This window comes from Morus notabilis, unplaced genomic scaffold (assembly GCF_000414095.1).
Source record: "Morus notabilis unplaced genomic scaffold, ASM41409v2 Scaffold1298, whole genome shotgun sequence".
Lineage (NCBI taxonomy): Eukaryota > Viridiplantae > Streptophyta > Magnoliopsida > Rosales > Moraceae > Morus > Morus notabilis.
In genome coordinates this window covers 12677-28972 of record NW_010358051.1, presented here as the reverse complement: position 1 = coordinate 28972, position 16296 = coordinate 12677, and the positions used below count along the sequence as shown (strand labels likewise).

General features: G+C 35.0%; 1 protein-coding gene across 3 annotated transcripts in view; it reads right to left on the bottom strand.

The window, feature by feature from the left end:
- Positions 1 to 2907: 2907 nt before the first annotated feature.
- LOC21385440 (cytoplasmic tRNA 2-thiolation protein 2) overlaps positions 2908 to 16296 on the bottom strand; it is a 13975-nt gene continuing 586 nt past the window's right edge. The window contains exons 2-7 of one of the 3 annotated variants that reach the window (XM_024161191.1): positions 15468 to 15816; positions 15288 to 15374; positions 13308 to 13429; positions 4539 to 4617; positions 3631 to 4028; positions 2908 to 3292 (exon numbers count right to left, since the gene is read on the bottom strand). In XM_024161191.1, coding sequence (XP_024016959.1) covers positions 3241 to 3292; positions 3631 to 4028; positions 4539 to 4617; positions 13308 to 13429; positions 15288 to 15374; positions 15468 to 15816 — 1087 coding nt within the window. In that variant the 3' untranslated portion in view covers positions 2908 to 3240. Of the gene's footprint in view, positions 3293 to 3630; positions 4029 to 4538; positions 4623 to 13307; positions 13430 to 15287; positions 15375 to 15467; positions 15817 to 16296 lie in introns of all 3 variants that reach the window. The other 2 variants (XM_024161192.1, XM_024161193.1) reach the window with 2 other exon arrangements.

Sequence of the window (16296 nt, the reverse complement as noted above, 5' to 3'; positions counted from 1 at the left end):
GGGAATTTTTCATCAACGGTGTGTATGTCACATAATTAATTTAGTAGTTCAAGCAGGAATTGAACATATTTCATCTAATCTAACAAATATTAGAGAATCTTTATCATTCATATCTTGTTCTGGAGCTCGGCTCCAAGAATTCAAACAATATTGCAGGAACAGTCAGATGCGTCCAAGAAAGTTTCGAACTGACGTGAGACAATAGGTGGAATTCCACCTATTTAATGTTAAAGGAAGCATTCACGTATTCACAGCTTATCACGACATATGTAAACAGTAAGAACGATCAACTTTTAATTTTCGATACAGATTGGCAGATTGGTGAGTATTTTTTAAAATTTCTAGAAGCATTTTACAATGCTACTGAATTACTTTTTAGAGTTTATTATCCTACTGCACATTTAGCTTTACATCAACTATTTAATATTTTAGAAATATTTTCTTACTATAGGGATACAAAACTTTTTGGAGATATAGTTAAGTTACTGAAAAATAAATTTAAAAGTTATTGGTCAGGTTGTCTTATGTTATATGCATTGGCAACTATTTTAGATCCTAGGTGCGGAGTAGATGGGACTGGCCCATTGATGACTGCTATAGCAAAAAATTTAGGAATAGATATGCAACTAACTATTACTGACGCTAAGAGAATGTTAGAAAAGGTATTTAGTTTGTATGAAGTAAAATACGGCACAGGTCAAAAAGAACATGGAACTTCGACGTCAACTAGCAGTTCGGGGCCTAAAGGATCGTCGTGGAGTTTCTTAAAGAAGAAAGAGAAAACGACATGATCGTCATCAACACAAGCGTCTACCAAACTAGTAAAATATTGTGAAGTAAATTTTGTAATTGATGACGACAAACTAGACATCTTACAGTGGTGGAAGAGCAAGACCGATCATTTTCCAACACTGTCCGTAATAGCTCGTGACATTCTGACAAGTCCAGTGCCAACGGTAGCATCGAAGTAAGTATTTAGCGCAAGCAACCGAATTCTCGACGAAAAGAGAAGCATAATGCATCCAGATATCTTGGAGGGGCTAATGTTCGTTAAAGACTAGGAAGATGCCAGAAGACGAAAACAACAATACACAGATGCTTCAATGCAAGAATATTTTTCTAACTTAGAAATAACAGAATCTTCTGAAAGCACTTAGGTTTGTAATTTACTATTCCTTCCTACTGCACTCTTTTTTCCTTCGCTAAGGTTTTGTCCCGATTTCCCCACGGGTTTTACTTAGCAAGGTTTTTAACGAGGCAGTCATTGATGTGTACTTATTCCTATTATGTAAATTCAATGAAATCACATCTTTTGGGGGCATATGATATATTTTGTTTTTTCGCAAGGTTTTTAACGAGGCAGTCATTGATGTGTACTTATTCCTATTATGTCAATTCAATGAAATCACATCTTTTGGGGGCATATGATATATTTTGTTTTTTTAATTAAATTAAAAAAATACAATTTGTTGGGCCGGTCCGTGAAGTGCCTGGGCCCTGGCCCATATGGACGAGGGCCGCGGGCCTGGACCGGGCATGAGTTTTTCCTCTTAGGCCCGGCCCAGGCACGACCTTGCATTGTGTAGGGTCGTGCCAGGCGCGGCCCAGGCCCGTCACGGGCCTGGTATTGGACGTGCCGGCCCGGCATGGTATGTTTGACACCTTTACCAAACACCCAAACTTCACTATGTCCCAAACATAAAATAAAAATATTGATTGCAGAGTTAAGAGTTTTTAAAAAGCCATTTTATACATTTAATAATAAAGGAAATTTTTTCATTTTAAGTCCCAAAAAACTATCTCGATATATCAAAAGAAGGGTTTCTAAAAAGTCGAGATGCCGATATGAAATTATTAAAAAAAAGGAGTACCAAACTCATATTTCAACGCAAGATACCAAAATGAAATATTCCCTATTATTATTCATTATAAGAACCCAAAGAAAATCTTGTCCAAGTTAATTTCTCTCATCTATTTGGTTATTAACTCTATAGTCCATGCTGGATTTTCTTCCAGAGAGCCAGACTTTTCATAGTCTAAAATATTAACATTTTATTTTTATGTTTTTTTTAAAACTCAGATCCAGATATACATTAGCCAAAAACTCAAGCATTACTGTAAGAAATACTGTTATATTATACAAAAAGTTTGGAGTTTTTATAGTATAGAATTAGTGTACGTATACGTATATACACACACACATATATATATATATATATATATCTATATAATATTCTAGTTAAAAGTTTCGTACAATGTATTATAACTTTTGTTTTCCTTTTTTCTTTTGTTCTTCTTAACTATAAAATACAAATTTTAAAAAAATTAATAATAATAATTAAGGAAGTCAAAAATATTTAATTATATATATTGTAAATCAAAGGATTTAAAAGTAGTTATAATACATGGTCCTTAAGAGTTTTATGGACAAGTCTCTTATCTTTAGTTCAAAACTAAAATGATAAAAGATTATTAAGATATATAATTAAAATAATAAATATTCCTTTTATAAATAATTGATATAAATTAGTAAATACAAGAACAAATAAAAGAAAAACAAATGAGGACAAAAGTGTACAAACAGACCATAGAGCAAAAAAAAAAAAAACCCCAAAAGCCCCTACACAAAAAAGGAAGAAGGGAAAAAAAAAAAAAAAAAAAAAAAAGAGGGACAAACACAACAATTCAAATTCAAACGACAAAACCAATATTTTACTGTACTATGTACAATAAACCATGCCTCTTTTTTAATATATATAATAATGTCCAATTAAGATAGGTAGGTTTCGAATAATAAACACTTTACTATAACATGTCTCCTAATGAAGTATAAAACCATCTTTCAGTCGGGACTCTATTTTTACGGAAGACCATGCTATAATTCCCAATCATAAAAGTTATCTGCCATTTATATCTCACTACACAGATTTTATCCTTATTTTTCTCTCTTTGGATATTATTAAAAATAAAGACCAATAAAACTAAAGATGTAAGTTTAGTAGCGCATATTTCTTTCTCGTTTAAATCTGTGAACAGAACTAGCAAGTCTAGTATTGTCACACAACATTATAATTTAACAAATCGGAAAAGTTTCTCAAGCCAAGCAGTGCTCACAATTGGCTCGTGAGAACAAGATTCTTGAATCTTCTCTGAAACCATGCCCCAAGTAAAATGTAGAGACCGCGCTCGGATATGAATAATTTAGAACACAAAAGCTTTGAAAATATTAAGCAACAAAAATTAAGTTTCATCATCTTGAGCGTCTGAAAGCAAACAATCTTGTATTTGTGCCCTGAAATAAAACAAAGAAAAGATTAGTAGATGAAATTTCAAAATGAGCAAGAGACATCTTTCGATTTTAATAATTACGAGGCAAATGACTCACTCGAGCTGCAATAACAAAAAATGTGCTAGTAAATACATGAAAGTTAATTGAAGGGCCAGTCTCAAAGATTCTTTTATGTAACTCAGAAATGTAATTTCAGAAACCAATTTTCCGGAAATCCCAGGGAGTTTCGAGTTACAAAAGGTTTTAGATATGATTTATTCCAAAATCATCTAAACATCCTAGAGTATTTAGTTTTCTTTAATATCACCAATCAATATCACCCAGTACTTGCTAATTCTCACCTCAATAAACTGAGATTGTCAGCCTTGCTATGCTTTGCTTGTGAAAGTAATGTCTGGGGTAAAAGCGTACGGAAATTCTCCACCAATACCGGATCCTTGGGAAGTATCTGAAACTGACAACTCGAGCAGCATTCAGCACTAAAAACAACCGAATTTGTATGACAAGTCTCGACATTGCCTAAACTCAGCAGATCAGATCTACTAAGCGGGCTATTGCAGATAGAACAGAACGACTCTGATGAAATAGATTCATTTGGCTTAAGATTATGTCTCTTCTGACGCCTTCGAGTGGCCAAAGGGACGTTACTGTCATTGATCTCCGGAATCCTGTTGAAATGAAATGGAGTGAGCTTCCCAGCTGTCCTCACAATTGTGCTTTCTCGAGAAGGATTTTCTTCCTGAAGAACAAAAGTTTCAAAATTCATTGAGAAAATTGCCTGTTAACTTCTCTCTAAGAAAAGAACCATGATAGAATGCTTGTTTGACTCTATTTTTCTAAAAGAACCAAATAAATACTACTATCTGCAGGATACTAAACACTATAATTTAAACCTCTAAAATCAATCTCTTCAAAAGAAGAGTTTAACGGTGACAAATTTTACAAAATCACATTCAATGATGGCAATGGAGCTAACTTTACTAATAAATCCACATCTTCCCGATGTAGAACAAAACAATTATGTGACAAAAGAAAATTATACCCTGAAGCCGGCCATAGAATTTTGTAAAAAAAAAAAAAAAGATGGTGCCAAGCAACTCTAATATATATTTTGACCACGTATGTGAGGAAGAAATCATGAAGAACAGGTAAGAATGTCTCAAAATTTGAAAGCATAACCAAAATAGGCTGCTTTGAATCTTTGCAATTTTTCCGCTACAAAAGTACCCTTGATAATGTTCACACCTACCCGCAACAACTTCACAAATGATGAGACCAAGCCATTGATTCCAGTGCAAGGACTTCTAATCACCTCCGTAGTCTTAAAGCTGCCCTGCCAAGTTGAGAATTTGTGTAACGCCCTCCAGAATTAAACATATTTAATTATGTTAATTGTGTATATTAGTGTGCCTAAAACTGATTTTTTCTAATTAATCTTGTGATTAAAGATTAAGTTTTTGAGTTATTTTAAGGACTTATAAATTACTATTAGTTTTTTAATTTTCACCCTAAAAGTTTTTGAAAATACACTTAATTTTAATGTATTGTCTTTTAATTTTCTTTTCTTTTTCCTTTTTTCTTTCTTTTTCCTTTTCTTTTCTTTCTTTTCTTTTTCTTTTTCCCTTCCCTTCCTTCCCGTGGCTGCCCAGACCACACTCCCTCTCTCTTTCTTTCTTTCTTTCTTTCTTTTTCTTCTTTCTTCTCCACGGAAACTCCTTCCTTCACCGCCAGCCACCACTCCCTCCCTCTCTCCGGCCACCCATCTCTCTTTGGGTCTCTCTCTCTCTCTCTGGGTTTCTCTCTCTCTCTCTCTCTCTCTTGGAGTTCCCTGCCGAAAGAGGGAAGAAAGAAAAAAAAACCGAAAATGGGAGAAACAGAGGGAAACAAGGCTCCATCAACTAATTTGAGGTAAAATCCCTTGAAACCCACTCTTTGAATTGAATTTTAAACTTGAGAAAGTTTAACTTTGGTTAGATTTGAATAATTTTGAGTTAGGGTTTGGATTTGAATAATTGTTGATAGAATTAAATGAAATTTTGGGGTTTTTAGTTATTGGACTTGTTGAATTGATTGGAAACTAGTTTTGATGGATTCTGGAGAATTTATTTTGAAATTGAACTTGAATTGCAGGTTTAACATTTTTCCTATTTATGCCGGCATGCTGCCGAAATTTCTTTAAAAAGTTGTATTTAAGCTGACATTAAATAGAAAACCAAAGCCATTAATTGGATTTCAATCTTTAAAGAACCCCCAAACTGATTATAAAATCGTTTGTGAAACTTGGATTTGAGTCGAGGCACACTAATAGGAAACAATTAAACATGATTGAGCTTAATTCGTTTTAGTAATGAGAAATACTTTCTAAGATATTGCTTTTGAGATCAAGCTAGTAGAGAATGTTAAGTATTAAAGCTTTAAGGAAAGCGGAGGCTAGGAGAACGAAATGCTAGCCCAGGTTTGATATCCGAGAGGTAGGATATTCTTGTCCATATCCTTGTTAGCCTCACTTTAAATGGTTTTGGCCAATGAAAATGTTTTAGAACAAAACATGTTTAAAGAAAATGATTTTTAAGAAATAACATGAATAATGCTATTGACTTTCCAATGGTTTTTGAAAATGAGATTTTTAAAAGTATCATTTCTTAAAATGAAATATTTTAAGAAATGATAAAACGCAGTGTAGCCTCAGAAATCGGGATATGGAAATCGTATTCTTAAGGGCAAGACCCGAACCCGTACGGATCAACTTCTTGCTCAGTGGTGTTATGGCTCTGTACATTTTCATCATACAAACCTTTTACCACTTCTTGCTCAGTGGTGTTATGGCTCTGCACATTTTCATCATACAGACCTTTTACCACTTCTTGCTCAGTGGTGTTATGGCTCTGCATATTTTCATTATACAGATGTTTTACCACTAATATGTGAGAATTTCCCCTTTTTAACCTTTTACCACTTCTTGCTCAGTGGTGTTATGGCTCTGCATATTTTCATCATACAGATGTTTTACCACTAATATGTGAGAATTTCCCCTTTTTCAAAAAAAATGGATGATCGGTTTCAAGTGTATGTCTTCGAACCGTGAGTGCCTTTATTTACAATGTTTTATAAAATTGTATGATCGGTTCCGGGTGTATGTCTTTGGACCGTGAGTACTTTTATTTATAATGTTTTATAAAATTATATCCTACTGGGCCTTCCGCTCACTTTTATTATGTTTTCCTGTTTTAAACCCCTTCTCCAGAGTTAGCGGTTTAAATTTACAGCGTGACAAGTGGATGCCAATGGATTGAAGGCGCAAGATTCGAAGCGGTACGTTTGTTTCGGATTAACAGTTTTAAATTCTGAAATATACTGTATTTCTGTATGTAAACTGTATTGGTCGACATTGTCTCAGAGTTGTAATGTTTTTCTTGAACTTTATAGGCTGTTTTAAATATTATTTGTGAAAGAAAATCTCCTTTGCAAACTATATTGATATTTATGTATTTATTTTTGTGATTTTGTTAAACAATCCAGTTTAATTAAGTTAAATTTTAAATTAAACTCCAATAATCACGGCCCTTTCCTTGGGGTCGTGACAGTTTTTGATATCAGAGCCCGGCTTCAAATTCTATGGGAAATCGAGCATGTGTGAGTTTTTGAGTTTTGTTGTTCTTTTAACAGTTTTGTTGTTCTTTTAACAGTTTTGTGTCGAGACGTGTCGTACAATACTAGTTAATACATTCTACAGTTTCATTTGAGAATTTGACGTTAGAGTCCGTTTCATTCTCCTACAGCACTTTGATGGATGGAATCCATGTTTCTATTATTAATGTTTATCGATATGAAGATCGATGTTAAAGTTGACTTTGAAGTCTTCGGGATGTATTGATTTCGACCCGATGGTTATTGATTTGTTTCCATAAGTGCTCTAGACTCTTCAAAATCAGTATTGACTTCGAAATTCTCATGAAGATTTCAGTTTTGAGATGATATTCGTTCTGACTTCCGCGTAGTTGAATTCCCGATATTGGTCCCTTCCACTTTTCGACACGTCTAACATGGGGGTTTAAGTTGATGGAGAGCGACGACTTGAAATCAAGCAATTTTGATCATTAAAGTTTCCTTTCTCCTTGTTTGGTTCTTTCCGATTTGATTAATGCGCAAGTTTAGTCTTGCAATCTAGCTTTGTATCCATGCGCTCCTTTATCTCTTGAGAGTGTTTTACTCAAGAGTGTTTACTTCATGGGTTCTTGTGTTGATGAGACATCGTTCTTTCTCCGATTGGTGACGATGGTGGCTATAGACCCTATCGAGAGATTGACGTTTATCTCTGATATTTATTGTATTCAACCTAGTTTAGAAGCATGGTAGGTCATAACCCACAGGTTTCAGGATTCCAACTTCAAATTCTTTTCTTAATCTGTTGTGACCGGGAGTTGGTCTCTTTGTTATTATTTGTGTATCGCATCGTGCTATCTCTCCATCACGATCCTACGTTATTCAAGAATTGAAATTCTTTCTTGTCCCGAGTGTTAGTCTCAGTGATTCCCTCGTTAACTTGAACCATGTCATTGTAAGACATTGACTATGAATATTAATATTCTCTATCATTTCGCTTTTGAGATTTGATGTTAAGTCAAAGGTACTTTTAGAGTTGATCATATCACCTATTTCATTTCTAGTGAATGGTTTTCGTTTGATGTGGGATTTGTAGTCAATTTTGACTTCGAAGATCCTCATTCAGTCACATGGTTTTGAAGATTCAATCGTTATTTGATTTCATATCCATTCAATATTAAATTCCTACTGGTTCTTCTTTTAGAGTCAAATTTGACTATGTGAATTTCTTTAATTTTCTAGATTCTAAGTCGATGATTGATATTCTTGTGTTCGATCATTCCCAGAATCGGGTGTCTCTATTCTAGTGGTTGGGAGTCTATGTTGTTGATTGACTTCTAGCTGGAATTGATAATATACTGGGTATGAGATTCAAAGATGACAAAGTGTTTCCGTGTCCCATTCTATGATTCTGAAATTCATAAAGACTCGAATGAGGCGAGTGGTCCTATTTTATTGAAATTGGAACTTCGTTTCTTTCTCATTGATAAAATGGTTGATTGTGACAACCGATATCATGATGCTGCCAGCAGAGTCGCAAGGTGGATGTTCATTTCCATCGTTTGACACATAGGAATCCACAGAAAAGGCGTAGAATGTCTTAGTTCATAGGTTCCTGGACAACTATCTTGACGAATTGTCGTATTCGCCTCTTTTCTGCCATGTGAGTGACATTCTTGCTTTTGACTCATATCCAAGTGGTGTTTTAAATGGAAGAACTTCTTTAGTAGTTGAAGCTAAGTTCCCACAGGCTGAAGATGTTAGGTTCGACCCTCCTGAGTAGATGTCTTGTCAATTTCATGTGGAATTAGAGCGGGTAGTTCTAATGATAAGTATGAACAACACTTTGGACGTTTTCCAAATCGGTGTCAGACCCTGGGTGTTGCATTAAAATCAACCTTGAAGTCATTTAGTCCACGTGATGGATTTCATGCAACTATAAGAATTTTCCTAGAGAGGCCGTTCTGATTTTATGTAATTGTTTTTGAGGGCCTTGTCGGTTTCCGAACCTTATGTGTAACATACCAAATCAAATATCTAAGTGTCTACTTTCTTATGGAGTTCATTTTAAAATGTGGCGACGTAGATAATAATTTATGTATATTCCAGTCAAGGTCGACAAATCTGCCATTTTATTAGATTTATGAAGAATATGGATCGAGTTAGAAACTGATTTATGATTGAACGATTGGAAGTTTGAAGCCTTTGTGGTTGTTTAGCATTTAGTTTGAGTTTCTTTGGAATTTCTCTCTTGAATGTTATTATTTTGGACTTTAATCATACTTTCCCCACTTGATCCACATGATTTTGGGGAGGATTCTAGGAGCAGCCCAAAGAAAAGCTTAGGACTTGATTATTCTCAATAAGTTTTAATGTTAGTTATGTTAGAACCTTAAAATAGACTTATCAAGCTTTGATAGGAGATTTGAATCACCCAAAAAGGAGTTTTGTAGCTTAAGTTATGAATTTTTCAATTTGTTGGAAAAAGTGTTAAGGAACCTGACCTGGACAAGTTCGATACTGTTGAATTCTGAGAATCCTCGGAGATGAATTTGAATGAATGGGTTACATAATTGGAAACTAGACATCCTAAGCTTCGTATAGCCACAAGAATCACCCCAAATGGATAACAGTAACTCAAATTATGCATTTTTGAAGTTACGCTTGATTTCTAGGAATTCTGTAGAAAAACAGCCCCGTTTTGATCTGGTATAACGTGTTTTTGGAGACCTTAACATATCCGAAACTAAGCTTATGATAGCTCTTTGGAAAGCCCTAGATGTCTACTTCGATTAGGCGCTGATTTGGTAATTTATGGGGCTGTGTAGAATATTTTATGATTATTCCCGTAACAGCCGCCAATGTTATCTTTTCTAAGAACTAATAAAACAAAGAATTGAAACATGGGGCTGTGTAGAATATTTTATGATTATTCCCGTAACAGCCGCCAATGCTATCTTTTCTAAGAACTAATAAAACAAAAAATTGAAATCCTTACTTTTTGAAATGGGGTTGCTGCACCTAGGCTACCGTTACCACTATTTAGAACATGTTATTAGTGACGTGTGGGAGTTAGAATCACGTCATTTGAAATTTTATAACCCGAGCAGTGCGCATTGAAAGTTTCATGCCAAAAACTTCTCAAAAGTTATCGAAACCAGCAAATGATAGAATTTTGATTTCTTAGAAACTATTTTTGAGGTACTTAGAGATCAGATTTTGGCATATGATAACTCATTTCAAAGCTCTAGGTGTCTACTCTATCTAAAAACTAGAATTACACCCTTCAAATCTATGTGGAATGTTTTATGATCATTTCTGTCGGAAAGGTCAAAATTGCATTCTTGGCATAACGCAAAAAGTGTGAACTTGGACCCCAACTTCTAGAACCAAGATTGCTGCACTTAAGACACTAATCTTACCGTTTAGTGTGCATCATTAGTGAGGTGTAGCACTTTGAATCACTCTGTTTGGAATTTTGTAGGCCAAACTGTACGTAGTTAAAGTTTTGCTTAAAAACTTTTGAAAATGCATTGAAAAGCTAAAACTTCATAATTTCAACTTCTTATAAGAGGTGTTTGAAAGACTTAGAATATTTGAAATAGGACATGTGATAGCTCGTTGGAAAGACCTAGATGTCTATTTTCATTAGGAACCAGTTTTCCGCCCTTTGGTGACACGTAATATGGTTTGCACGTGTTTCCGTAACAGACGTTAAATCAGCCCATGTATGAGATTAAAGAACTGACCAAGTTGAAGGAATCCTTTTAGATAATCCAAGTTTGATTAAATGAAGAGTTATGATGATAGAAGGCGACTGTCTTATTAAGAGTTTCACCGTGCAAAGGAATCACTCGTTTTGGTGTGAAAGGGAAACTTGCGCCAAGATACATTGGACCATTCCAAATCGTGCAACATGTCGGTTTTGTTGCTTATCCCTCACCTTACCTCCTGAGCTATCTCACTGCACAATGTGTTCTATGTTTCTATGCTTCGTGAGTGTAAACCCGATCCGGAAGCTATTGTACACTGGTACAACGTGCCGATCCAGTATGATACGACTTACGAGAAAGCACTAGTTCTTTTTTTTCGGAAGATGAAGAGTTTACGCCGTCGTGAGATTTCGCTAGTGAAGATGTTGTGGCAACACCATGGTGTTGAGGAAGCGACGTGAGAACTAGAAGCAACGATGCAAGAACGATATCCATACCTGTTCATATCCTAGGGTAAGCTCAAATTTCAAGGACGAAATTCCTAAAGAGGGGTAGAGCTGTAACGCTCTCCAAAATTAAACATGTTTAATTATGTTAATTGTGTATATTAATGTGCCTAAAACTGATTTTTTCTAATTAATCTTGTGATTAAAGATTAAGTTTTTGAGTTATTTTAAAGACTTATAAATTATTTTCGGTTTTTCAATTTTCATCCCAAGTTTTTGAAAATACACTTAATTTTAATATATTTTCTTTTAATTTTCTTTTCTTTTTCTTTTTTTCTTTCTATTTCCTTTCTTTTCTTTCTTTTCTTTTTCTTTTTCCCTTCCCTACCTTCCCATGGCTGCCCAGACCACACTCCCTCTCTCTTTCTTTCTTTCTTTTCTTCTTTCTTCTCCACGGAAACTCCCTCTCTCTCTTTCTTCCTTCACCGCCGGCCACCACTCCCTCCCTCTCTCCGGCCACCCCTCTCTCTTGGGGTCTCTCTCTCCCTTGCTCTCTCTCTAGGTTTCTCTTTCTCTCTCTTGGAGTTCCCTGCCGAAACAGGGAAGAAAGAAAAAAAAACAAAAACAAAAATGGGAGAAACAGAGGAAAACAAGGCTCCATCAACTAATTTAAGGTAAAATCCCTTAAAACTCACTCTTTGATTTGAATTTTAAACTTGAGAAAGTTTAATTTTGGTCAGATTTGAATAATTTTGAGTTAGGTTTAGATTTGAACAATTATTGTTAGAATTGAATGAAATTCGGGGGGTTTTAGTTATTGGACTTGTTGAATTGATTGAAAACTGGTTTTGATGGATTCTGAAAAATTTATTTTGAAATTGAACTTGAACTGCAGGTTTGGCATTTTTCCTATTTATGCCGGCATGCTACCGAAATTTCTTTAAAAAGTTGTTTTTAAGCTGAATTAAATAGGAAACCAAACCCATTAACTGATTATAAAATTGTTTGTGAAACTTGGATTTGAGTCGAGACACACTAATAGGAAACAATTAAACATGATTGAGCTTAATTCGTTTTAAGAATGAGAAATACTTCTTAAGATATTGCTTTTGTGATAAAGCTAGTGGAGAAGGTTAAGTATTAAAACTTTAAGGAAAGCGGAGGCTAGAAGAACGAAAGGCTAGCCCAGGTTTGATATCCGAGAGGTAGGGTATTCTTGTCCATATCCTTGTTAGCCTCACTTTAAATGGTTTTGGCCAATGAAAATGTTTTAGAACAAAAAATGTTTAAAGAAAATGATTTTTAAAAAATAGCATGAATAATGCTATTGACTTTCCAATGGTTTTTAGAAATGAGATTTTTAAAAGTATCATTTCTTAAAATGAAATATTCTAAGAAATGATAAAACGCAGTATAGCCTCAGAAATCAGGATATGGGAATCGTATCCTTAGGGGCAGAACCCGAAACCCGTACGGATCCATTTCTTGCTCAGTGGTGTGGTGTTATGGCTCTGCATATTTTCATTATACAGATATTTTACTACTATTATGTGAGTATTTCCCCTTTTTCAAAAAAAAAAGCTATGATCGGTTCCGGGTGTATGTCTTCGGACCGTGAGTACCTTTATTTACAATGTTTTATAAAATTGTATGATCGGTTCTGGATGTATGTCTTCGGACCGTGAGTACCTTTATTTACAATGTTTTATAAAATTGTATGATCAGTTCCGGGTATATATATTCAGACCGTGAGTACTTTTATTTATAATGTTTTATAAAATTATATCTTACTGGGCCTTCTGCTAACTTTTATTATATTTTCAATGTTTTAAATCTCTTATCCAGAGTTAGCGGTTTAGATTTACAGCGTTACAAGTGGATGCCAATGGATTGAAGGCGCGAGATTCGAAGCGGTACGTTTGTTTTAAATTTACAGTTTTAAATTCTGAGATGTATTGTATTTCTGTATGTAAACTGTATAAGTCAACATTGTCCCAGAGTTGTACTATTTTTCTTGGACTTTATGGACTGTTTTAAATATTATTTGTGAAAGAAAGTCTCCGGAGCAAACTATATTGATATTTATGTATTTATTTTTGTGATTTTGTCAAACAATACAGTTTAATTAAGTAAAATTTTAAATTAAACCCTAATAATCACGGCCCCTATCCTTGGGGTCGTGACAATTTGGCTTATCTCTGAATAAAGATTTGGAAATGTTTTAAAAAACAAAAGGAAAGGACATGAATTACAAACCCATCAAGGTGGCAAAGCATGTTCAGCTCCGCCGCTAGACAATCTCGAAGTGGAAGCACTACAGGGACATTCCACCTTGCGTCAACATACTGAATATCTGCTGGTAAAGAATACCCCTTCCCCTGTTACGGAACAAGGTAAGAAGAGAGTCAAAATGCCATTAAAGATTGACCAGCAGAATTTATCTATGAATCATTACCTCATTGAATAGTTAATATTTCACACAAAATTGGTCCTCCTCAAAAGTTTGACCAGAGCTATTTGAATGCATTAAAATGACACCATTGTAACTATCTATAGTTCAATGTTATAGCTTTTCTATACTTTAAAGGAATGTTCACCAAGCCTCAAGATCATGACAAAAGTAAGGCTTTTTTGACTTTTCGTGTTTGGTGGATTGGTCCTTAAACTAAAATTTTTTCCAATAAACCCCCTAAACTTTGAAATTGTTGCATCACTCGTCCTTTTGCAAACGTCTGTCAAATTCTAGACAGATTTGGATGATTTTTTGCACATAACTTGCATGTGACTTTTTAATGAGGTCATTGACGGTCTTTTTAAAGAACAAAAAAAACTAATATCTTTTTGCTCCAACCAGCCCGTCTCCTTCATGCTCTCTTTTTGCTCATCCCTTCTCCTTCTACCTTCCGCTGCTGCTGGAGAAGAGTTATTACTGGAACTGGTATGGCCTCGACGATGGCTTCGCATCCTCTTCCGACTCTAACAACAGAAAGGCTCTCTGCTTGTCATCCTCCGGCAAATGTAACACTGCTCTTGATGGATCGTTGGATTTGCTTTTCCCCGGTGAGAGAACCAACAAACAGGATGCCAATCTATGGATCGACCTCTCTCTCTCTCTCTCTCCCTCTCTCTAAGATATGGCGTCGTGAGCCGGGCAACAACCTACTGAGAGGTTGGCGTGGATCTAGTTTTTCTTTTTTTCCTTTTTTTTTTGTTCTGGATGGTTGGGCTGGGTGGCGGCGACAATGGGCGGGGAGAGGACAGTACAACAATGGCGAGTGGTGATTTCCTCCGGCTGCTGCAGTTCAAGACGTAAAGCCAATTGTTCTCTTGTTCTCTAGTTCTTGTTTAGAAACAGAGTTTAATTGAACATGTTATCTCCCAAGTTCAACCAAATCAGACATATCATGTTGGATTTTAGAGGAAGAAATGTATGAATTTGGGGTTTATGAATTGGAAATTTGGAATTTGGAATTGTATTGAGAAGGTTATGAATGCGAATTCGATGGATGAATTAGGTGTGCCGAGGAGGATCTTTTGGGCTTTGTTTTTATTCCTTTTCAATTTTGCCTTCCAATAAAGAGGAATTGTATTGAGAATGTTATTGTACAGGAAGACATACGATATCTTCGTTCTGGGTTTTGGTTTTTCATTGAGTTATGGTGGTTCTTAATTTTTTAGTGCATAGGACTTCTTATTCCTACTTTTTGTCAAAGAAATGACCACTAGACACCCTTAAGAAGAGTCATGTGTGAATCACATGGCAAAATCCGTCCATAATTTAACAGACGTTACCAAAAGGACCAGTGATGCAACAATTTCAAAGGTCAGGAGGTTGATTGCAAAAATTTTTAATTTAAGGACCAATCCACCAAACACGAAAAGTTCAGGGGGGGTCCCATACAAAAAAAGCCCAAAAGGCATGCATATGGCACCATGAAGGAAACTGTTATAGGCTTTATAGTACAAAAGAACAGAGTGACTTCAATGATCAATCTCTAACCATCATGAATTACATTGAAATTTTGTTAGGACATTATGTGTGCTAGAAATTAAGGTTAATCAATTTTCTCAATAGTTTAGTGTGCATTTGTTTCCGTTTTACAGCTGATATAATACTGCCATCACAAAAAATTTCATTGATAGGAAATCCAAAATATCAACCAAAGACGGAATACTTGATTATAATTTTAATTTCCAAACAAATGAAATTAAACTTAAAGCAAGTCAAATACAAACCTTGACTGTAGCTAAAATAACATGGCAAGCAATCCTCAATGTGCACGATCCTAAGACAAGCCTGTTGTATCCATTTTCAGAGGCAACCTGCAACAAGAACAAAATATCTGCATCACCGTACTCGTTTCTCACAGTAGACTCTCCACTAAAATATTGTTCTTTTAACCGAACAGTCTGAACCTTTTGTAAAGACAGCATCCGTAGGTGAGCCTGAAGATCTTCTTTACCAGTGGCATCGGTAACAGCATCCAACAACTTTCTTAGTTGATCCTTCCCATCATTTGACTCCGAAGAGCAAACACTTTCAATCGGAACAATAAGTAATTCTTTGGTTGGCGGCGCTAGATTTGACACAATATCTCTTATTTCTTCAAATCCTTGGGAAACTTCACATGAAGGAACAGAACAGATGGCACTTTCATCAACAAATGCAACTCCTACACCGAATACTGGCAATGATCTATCCATACTTGCCTCAAAATTCTTCTGGGCTCTTTGCTGCATTTCATGTACAAACTGCAGAGCAACCCTGAATGGAAAAATCATACTTAATGTACTGGAAAATAAAACGATGTAAAATTTCAATGAACCCAATTCGTGTAAAATTTTTATCAGAGCAACATTCCAAAATATAAATATATAGAAAACCATTTCAACATCAACAAATGGAACCACGATAATTCGATTGCCCATATGGAGCTTAGTATAATTATGATCGAATTTGAAAGATATTTACTAAGGTCCATTCAAAAGTGAAAATCACGACTTTGTATCATGTTTATAATGACAGCCATAAATTCCTCAAGTTTGGATTTTTATGTTGTATCTCCCTTATTTTCCATAAAAATTTCAGTTGATACTTCTTGACAGTTCTCCGTATGAGTTTAGCCCTTGTAGATATATTTTTTATTATTATTTTAATTTTGTTCTTTATGTAAAAGTTTAGATATATCCAATGCAAATGGTTCAACGAAATTCCCAGCAAAAACTAAAATAAAATTCATTTTTT